We start from the raw sequence: 8,425 nt of genomic DNA on the forward strand, positions 1-8,425 counted from the left end.
CAAATCATGATTCCATCTATCTGTCATTCAAAATATCATTTTTCTAAAAAGATTCACCATTATTCATATATTTTTCATATTATCTATTTTTTCTTTACATTAAGAGTTCATAACCAAATTATTTATTATAATAATTATTTACTTTTTAATATAATAACTGTTTAGTTATCTATTTGATATATTGAACCATATATTACTGTAATACAAGTTTTTTTTTTTATTGAACCATATATTACTGTAATACAAGTTTTTTTTTTATATAGTTTCACTAGATTTACCACCCGCCGCAATGCGGCGGGGGATTCAATAGTTATATATCATATTAGATGAAAGGCAAGTGTTTCTCACATGACCACAAGTCTGTGTGTAAAATCGAGGAAAAAATAACTAAGTTGATCTTTGACTCGCACGTTGCGACAGACCTATAAAACGGGGAGTGCAGTGGTTTTTAGAGAGAGAGAGAGTAAGTGCAGTGGTTTTTAGAGAGAGAGAGAGCTTGTGTTAGAGAGAGAAGAAAGAGGGAGAGAGTTGAGAGAGAGAGAGAGTGTGTGCAGAGGCTTTTTATTTTAATATTTTTTCTATTTTTTTAAAATAGTCCTAATCCATATATTTTTACACATTAGCCCCTTGAATGGTGAAATTACAATAGTACCCTCATGTGCCTTGCACATGACTAGATTTAACCAAAAAATATAACTGGGTTTGGCCTAAAGGACAAAACGTGCAAGATTTTGAAAGGTAAAGGACACCGCCTGTCAACTTTTGCGCTAAAGGACAACGACTGAAATTTGATGTAAACATAAAGGACAAAATTTGTAATTTACTCTTAATATTATTATTATTTAATAAAAGAGATAAATAAAAAAATAAGGGTGAGAAATTACCAGAGAATGACACGTGTCTAAAAAGGATTTTTGTTTATTAGTATAGAAAGATTTGAAAATAAAATAAAACAAAAATAGTTATATACAAATAAAAAAAATTAATTGAAATAATATCATTGATTTTTATTTCCTCTCTTCTCTACGATCTTGTTCTCTAAAAACACTCCATAGGCATTCCCGTGTAATGTGACGTTCATAGATTTCCATATGTTACTAACATGTCTATTCATCATGTTGGTAAGAGTCACAATACATATGCTTTTAACTTAATGTGTAGTTCTTACAAATTCTACTCAAAATCCATAATTTATTAAACTTTCTTCTATATATTTTATACACCTATATCTATGGTATTGGGGTTCAAGAAGACGAGGTTAGTAGAATCGCCAATGAGATTTCGTGTAAAGTGGACACCTTCCCTTTCAGATACCTTGGTGTTCCAATTGAAGCAAACATTTAACAAGTCAAGTTTTGGAAACCCCTTATCAATTCGTTTCATTCCAAATTGTTCTGATGGAAAGCAAATTCTCTATCCTTTGCGGGTAGAATCTTGCTTGCTAAGTCGGTCTTGGGCGCCCTACCGAACTATTACCTTTCCATTTTTAAGGTTCCTTCAAAGGTTTTAGACTTACTTGAAGGCCGTTGTAGGACGTTTGTGTGGAGTAAAAACGGAAATAGGGGCAAATCAATTGGATTTGTTGGGACAAAGTTTTGGCAAAGAGGAAAGAAGGGGGCATTGGTGTAGGAAGTATTCGGGTGACAAACCTAGCTTCTCTAGCCAAGTGGAGATGGAAATTCAAAGACAATCTGGCGGCTTTGTGGGTTCAAGTCATTAAATCCATCCATGTTAACCCTAGAAATGTGCAAGCAATTCCGATTAAGAAGAGTATTGTCGGTTTATGGAAAAACACTTGTTCTATTGACAAGGATTTCTCCTTAGCAGGGCTGGATCTTAAATCCAATATGGTAGGCATCATGGGGAATGGAGAGAACATCTCTTTTTGGCTCGACTCACGGAGACAAAATGAGATAATTGCAGAGAAGTTCCCTAACCTCTTTGCGAAAGCTGAAAGGAAAAGAACGGTGATTAAAGAATACTTATAGCTGAGTGCAAATGTGAATCGTTGGGTCATCTGATGTAAACAACTTCTGGTGGAGGCTGAGGAGCTTTGGCAGCTGAATTTGCTTACGGGTCTCTTAAATGGTGTCGAGCTTGGGGTGAAAAAAGATGCTTGGGTTTGGAAATTAAAGTCGGATAAAGAGATCTCTCTTGTCGTGATCAAGGATGCTCTTGGCAGCGGGTTGGGGAGTGGAGACAATGGAGTTTGGGCTCTTTGGAACTCATGGGCCCCGCCCAAGGTCAGTTTCTTCATATGGAGAGCGATTCAAAATAGAATCCCATCCAAAACGACACTGTCCTTCAAAGGTGTTGCGGTTAGAGACACACACTGCCCTGCACGCGGCTTTGAAAACGGGACGGCGAATCATATCCTTACCTCCTGCGTGATCTAGGGACATTTGGGGACAAGTTCATATTTGGTTAAAGTCGTCATTGCCTCTAGACGATTTCTCCATTGAGACGTTGGCGACTTCGATTCAAATCCTCCTAGGTTCTACTAAGTGGAAGAAGCTAACTTGTGTCATTTTCCTTGAAACCTGCTGGGAGATCCGGCTCATGCGAAATAACATAACTATTAATAATGTGTATGATTCGACTATCGACAGTGGTAGAGTGGATAAAACAGGTCTCTTTTTGTAGTTGTGTAGTCGGTCAATGTATAATTGTTTAGATTAGGGTCGTCGGTGTGATTTTAATATCCGTGACATTGTGATGTAAGAAGTCTTTGTATGGGTTTCTAGCATCTGACTAACCCGTTTGTTTCTATATTTATTTATATAGAAGTTGGTTGTTTAAAAAAAACTATTCCAAACGTTCATTGAACTCAAATCATTAAAAAAGTAACAACCATAATTTCAAAGGACTAATTCAACATTCAACAAAAAGTTATTTAAAAATTATACACTAAACCAATTATTATACCCATAAACATCACAAGTAATACAAAATGATACAAAAATATAACACACATTAATACATGCTTGACAGTTTTATCATATGGACATTAAATTTCCATTAATGTCTTGTGAGCAAAAAGCAAGAAAAAGCTAGAAATACTAATTTCTTGAAAACCCCCAGAAATTATTATTTATTATTTTTTTAGCAAAAAACAGAGAATAAAAAGGAGACCGGATGTTGACAAATATTATGTCACTGTTCTTAGAAGTTCGTTTGTTTGTGTGAAGATTTCTTATCTGGGATCTCTCCTTCTCTCTCATCAAAAACCCAAACTTTCTCTCTCTAAAAAACCTTCCAGAGAGAGAAAGAGAGAGAAAGAGAGTGGCCCAGCAGATCGAAAATCTTGTTCATCTTTTTCATGAAGTCATGATCTAACCTCCTTCAATGGTGGTTTTTGTATCTTTCTTTATTGTTCCAATAACAACTTTTATTAATTATTAATTATTATTTGTCATTTATCGTTACCACCTGTCTATTTTTGGTTCAAGATTCTTGTGTTCTTATGGTCAATGATTCGGTCAACTGTGAATTCTTGAAGCACAGGACAGAACAGAACAGGATGCTGGTCTAAGGTAATTTTGTTGATTTTGGGTTTTTTTTTGTTTTATTTATTATTATTGGTTTTTTTTTCCTTTTTTTTTAAATTTTTATTTGGGTTCTTGATAATCAAGATTATGCATTTGATAAGAATGGTAATTAATACTTTGGATCTGTCTTTAATCTCGATTTGGGTTTTTGTTAATCAAGATTCTCCATTGATTTCAAGTTGTAAATTTGGAAAAAAAAATCATTTTGTTTCCACAAATTAATCAAATTTAGGGTTCTTGAGATGCTAATTTGTGCTTCAAGATTGTTTGAATGTGCCTTAGATTTTTACATAATTTATCATGTGTATTATCTTGAATTGTGGATCACTAATGCTTCAGAATTGTAATTCTTGTTCAACCTGATGAAAAAGTTTTGAAATTTTATTGAATATTTTTGGAATGTGATTTGAGGCTGCAATTCATTGCCATTATTATTATTTATTAAAAGTAATTTAAAGCAAATTTTGGCACAATCTTGTATATGATTACTTCACATGATTAAGTTTATCTTTATGTTAAATTTTGAAATTGGACTCCTTTTGTTTGTGACAATAAAGATTGTAAAGTTGACTCACTTTTTTGGCTAATTAATCCCGGGCACCCTATAAACAGATAGCCAGTTTTAAGTAGAGAACTGCAAGATCGTACTAAACTTATATGGAGCAGTTACACAACCACTTTATGTATCATAGTTAAAACAATATGTACACGTCTTCTATTAAATTTTGTTTCGTATTGAACGTCCCTCTAGCAATACTTGTGAAGTATTCCGTGGCGATAAAGTTGACTTTTATATAATTGGTCAACAGGAATGGGAACAGAGGTACAGTATAAAAGCTTGTTTGAAGGGTATTACGCCATGGGGGATGTTAACGAGGATTCGAATAGCAGCAGCTGGCCCGTCTTTTATGGAGAAAAACCTTTGACTAATGGCCACTATTACAATGGTTTTATACCAAGGATCGTTGCGGATGCTAATCCGGGGTGTGATAAGGAGGCGTTAAAGCAAAGAATGCTTGAACATGAAGCAATCTTCAAGAATCAGGTAAGAAAAGTTGACAATTTGACTTTTGACTGTCGGTTTATTTAAGCGGAAATTTTCGAGATTTATCTTGTTTGCGTGGACAGGTTCATGAACTTCATCGTCTTTATCAAAGACAAAGAGACATGATGGAAGAAATTAAAAGGAATGAGTACCATAAACATCGTATTTCAATCGACACGTCATCATCTTCAAGTCTCTTACCTTCACAAAAGCCTTACGAAGACAGTCAAAAATGGCAAATTCCAAGCTTCCCGTTCAACTCGTGTGCTCGATCATCAATTTTCGGAACAGATATAATTAATTCTCCTTTAAGTTGTTCAAAAGGGAATAATAATAATAATAATAATAATAATAATAATAATAATAATAATAATAATAATAATAATAATAATAATAATAGTTCGAAGGATTGTGAAATAATGGAAAGTAGACCTACAAAAGTTCGGAAAAAATTATTCGATCTTGAACTCCTGCCTGATGACAACGTTGACAATGAACATGAAGAACACGAAGAAATCGAATGTAAACAGGCATCCGAAGAATCAAGTTATAAGGATACTTCATTGCGACAATGTTTTAGGGGGTCAAGTGGATTAGCTGATCTTAATGAACCCATTAATGTCGAAGAACCAATGGCTCATGGGTCAGTTGATGGTATTGGACCCTTGTCAAAATCAAAAGGGTCACCGTTTCTTGACCCGACCCGTGATCTATTTGAAAAGTCTCAAAGTTGTGCATATAACCCGTTATTGCTCAATACACGAGAAACAGGTACCCGTTCGTCTTTTTGTTATATTTTTTCTTCGCTTGTGTTGAATTAATAGGTATATATTTTCTCTTAACAGGAACTTATCCTGAGATTTCTAATAAAGTTCGGGATAATTACCGTTTTACCCCTATGCCGTTTCCTACTTTGTGTGCATCTAGTTCATCTCCGTATATGAATCCCGCAGATTTGGGTCATTCTCTAGGAAAGTCAAATGGTAGTTTGACTCATAAGTTGACCTCATTTCAGAAACAACCATCTTTTCTATCGCCTCCACAGAATCATGTGGTTGTTGGAGACAAGTGGCGTATGAGCGGATGTTATACATCAAATGGATTTTTTCACGGGTCGTCATCTGGGTCAAAAGATCCGTATGCCCGTTTTCCTTCTGGTGGGTTTGATCATCGAAACTACAATAATCAGGTTGATAGGTCGCAAAAGATCTTCAACGGTTCAAACTTTATAGATTTGACCGATACTACCAAAGGCATTGACTTGAATAATAACAGCAATAGTTCAAGAAAATGTGACGAAACCGTGCTGCCATGGCTTCAAGCAAGACCAAATATCAGTAAAAATGATCTACATTGTGATGATCGTGCGGAAAAAGGTGATTGTTTGGGTAATAATGAGAAGATTCTTGGGTTTTCGGTTTTTGGGAATTCTTGCATATCGAAAAACGAATCGTCATCACTTGTATCCACGTCAGCATCACTTCGTTGCCCTCACGAAAATGGAAAAATAAAAACTGAAATGGAAAACCGAGGATTTGATATTAATATCGCTTGGGATGATCATGCAAACGAGCAGGTTGATGTGGAGGATTTTAATCTCGGGAAAAAACCCGACAAAGAAGTCGATAAAATCAAGAACCATTTTGACTTGAATTCTTGTTTGACCGAGGATGAAGATGTTTTAGTACTAGAGAAACCGAAGAAGATAACAATGGAGATTGATTTAGAAGCTCCTGCTGTTCCGGAGGCTGAGGAAGAAGAAGCCATTGATGACGTCGAGAAAATCGATCATGGTGATGATGAATTTCTTGCCAAGGTGGCAGCTGAAGCCATAGTTGCGATGACCGGGATATCCGGTCAGCACGATGAAGCAGGGTCGTTGTCTGACATGGCGCTTCGTTCTAATGACAATGACCGCCTCCTATGGTTTGTCGAGGTAATTGAGAATACGTGTTTTTTCTCTAACGAGACGGATGAATTTGAAGAGTTGACTTTGCAACAAGAGTTGACTAAAGAAGAAGATTACATGCCCAAGCCTCTGGCTCTTGATTACCAGGAGCCAGATGAAGCGGGCCCGTCAGTGGGCCCGACCCGACCCAGAAGAGGTCAAGCGAGGCGAGGTAGGCCTAGGAGGGATTTCCAAAGGGACATCCTTCCTGGGCTGGTTTCTCTTTCGAGACATGAAGTAACCGAAGATCTTCAGATATTCGGAGGGTTAATGCGAGCTACAGGGCATTCTTGGAATGCGGGACTGACGAGGAGAAATGGAACCAAGGGAAGGCGGAAGTCCGTGATGGTGGCTATGGAGCCGCCACCTCCTAGCGTCACCCCACCCCCGCCACCTCCGCCACCACCCCCACCATTGTCGAAGGTGGTGGGATTGGAGGAAGGAAGCTTAACGGGGTGGGGGAAGACAACTAGACGTCCTCGGAGACAACGATGTGCTGCGGGTGCTTCGGTGGTGGTCCCGCTAACGTAGTTTTTGTGCTTTTTTTTAATATTATTATCATTATTATATCTACATGAACTCTGAATTATAGAGGGAGGTAAAGCAATTTAGGGAAAGTTGATTTATTGGTTGTTGAGAGTGAAATTGTTGTGGGTATTGCCATTATACATCTCTATCTGTCATACCCCGAAATCCAGGTATGGCTCAACTTGGCCCGTTTCGTCATTGTCAAGGACAATCCTGCTATAACAGAAAACTAACTCAATGGCGAAGCTTGACCCTCCGTTTTTTTTTTCCGAACCCGGGGGGGGGGGGGGGGGAACGTATATACCTAAAAAATTCTATACGAAGTTACTGTTCATAACACTACGCATCGAAAAACAATTGACCGACTTTTACACTAATTGGAATATTGTAAGTTGTTTTAAACCACATAAATGAAAGTTACATGAAAACATAGTTATTTATTCATTGGATTAGGATTGTCATCATCGACGATGAAAGTAAAAAATAAAAGTATCATTAGTTACATTGTAATAATAGATAATTATTGGTGGATAAACGCTACTTACATATTTTGAGTTAAATCCGAACTAGGTGAAAAAAAGAGGAATTTATAAATTAAGATGCCATAGGTTTCATCTTTGGTTTAGGGGTGTTTAGTTCTTAATAAAGCTCTTAATGGTTCAGATCTCTTACTGTTTCAGTTTCAGACTGTTTGTTTCACGAGCAGATGTCTTAATGGTTCAGACATTCGCCTCTAAATGGTTAAACACTATAGTATGTATTAATGATTAAGAACTCTAATATGAATTGGTCAGACATTTGCGTCTGAACGGTTAAGTATTATACTAGTTCTTAATAGTTCAGACCTTTTACTGGTTCAGTACTTAATGGTTCAGACATCTATCACTGATTCAGTACTTAACCATTCAGAAGTTGCCAATCAACCTCTTACTTCGTTTTAGGTATCATCCTCTTATTTATGTCTGATGTGTGGTGTATGATATATGATTTATGATGTAAGGTAAAGAATCAATGGTTGTACGGCATACAGTTTGTCCTTGAAATGATTTGGGCCAGTTTGTGTAGTTGAAAAGGAAACATGAAGCTAGTGGATTATTTTGGTAGGGACAGGAGGGAATAGTGATGGATGATTACACCTCTGCTGGGAAGAATTGATTCGAGTTGTAACTAAAATATACATTCAGAGAACATGGATAGGGTATAAAAAAAGGAAATATCATATTAATGTTTAATTTAATAATCTAATAATTAATTTAGCAACAACTATTACGAAATCGTTCCATGATTTTTTTAACAGCAAATTTCTTTTAATTCATGTTTTTTTTTTTTTTTTTTTTTTTTTTTTTTTTTTTTTGA

The 8,425-nt window shown here is 36.2% G+C and overlaps 1 protein-coding gene across 1 annotated transcript; it reads left to right on the forward strand.

Annotated features, from left to right (window-relative positions):
• Positions 1–3,115: 3,115 nt before the first annotated feature.
• On the forward strand, positions 3,116–7,209 carry LOC110894359 (putative uncharacterized protein DDB_G0277255). The gene is made up of 4 exons (XM_022141572.2): positions 3,116–3,533; positions 4,358–4,593; positions 4,677–5,364; positions 5,439–7,209. Exons 2-4 carry the CDS (start codon positions 4,360–4,362, stop codon positions 7,070–7,072), a joined length of 2,556 nt encoding a protein of 851 aa, XP_021997264.1. The 5' UTR covers positions 3,116–3,533; positions 4,358–4,359; the 3' UTR covers positions 7,073–7,209.
• The last annotated feature ends 1,216 nt before the right edge of the window (positions 7,210–8,425 follow it).

The sequence above is a fragment of the Helianthus annuus genome, chromosome 12 (genome assembly GCF_002127325.2).
Source record: "Helianthus annuus cultivar XRQ/B chromosome 12, HanXRQr2.0-SUNRISE, whole genome shotgun sequence".
Taxonomy (NCBI): domain Eukaryota; kingdom Viridiplantae; phylum Streptophyta; class Magnoliopsida; order Asterales; family Asteraceae; genus Helianthus; species Helianthus annuus.

Excerpts from the sequence above, each read along its gene's own strand:
- LOC110894359 (XM_022141572.2), top strand. The coding sequence starts at position 4,360 with ATGGGAACAGAGGTACAGTATAAAAGCTTGTTTGAAGGGTATTACGCC. Across the intron at positions 4,594-4,676 it reads AAGCAATCTTCAAGAATCAG|GTTCATGAACTTCATCGTCT; the intron begins GTAAGAAAAGTT and ends TTGCGTGGACAG. Across the intron at positions 5,365-5,438 it reads GCTCAATACACGAGAAACAG|GAACTTATCCTGAGATTTCT; the intron begins GTACCCGTTCGT and ends TTCTCTTAACAG.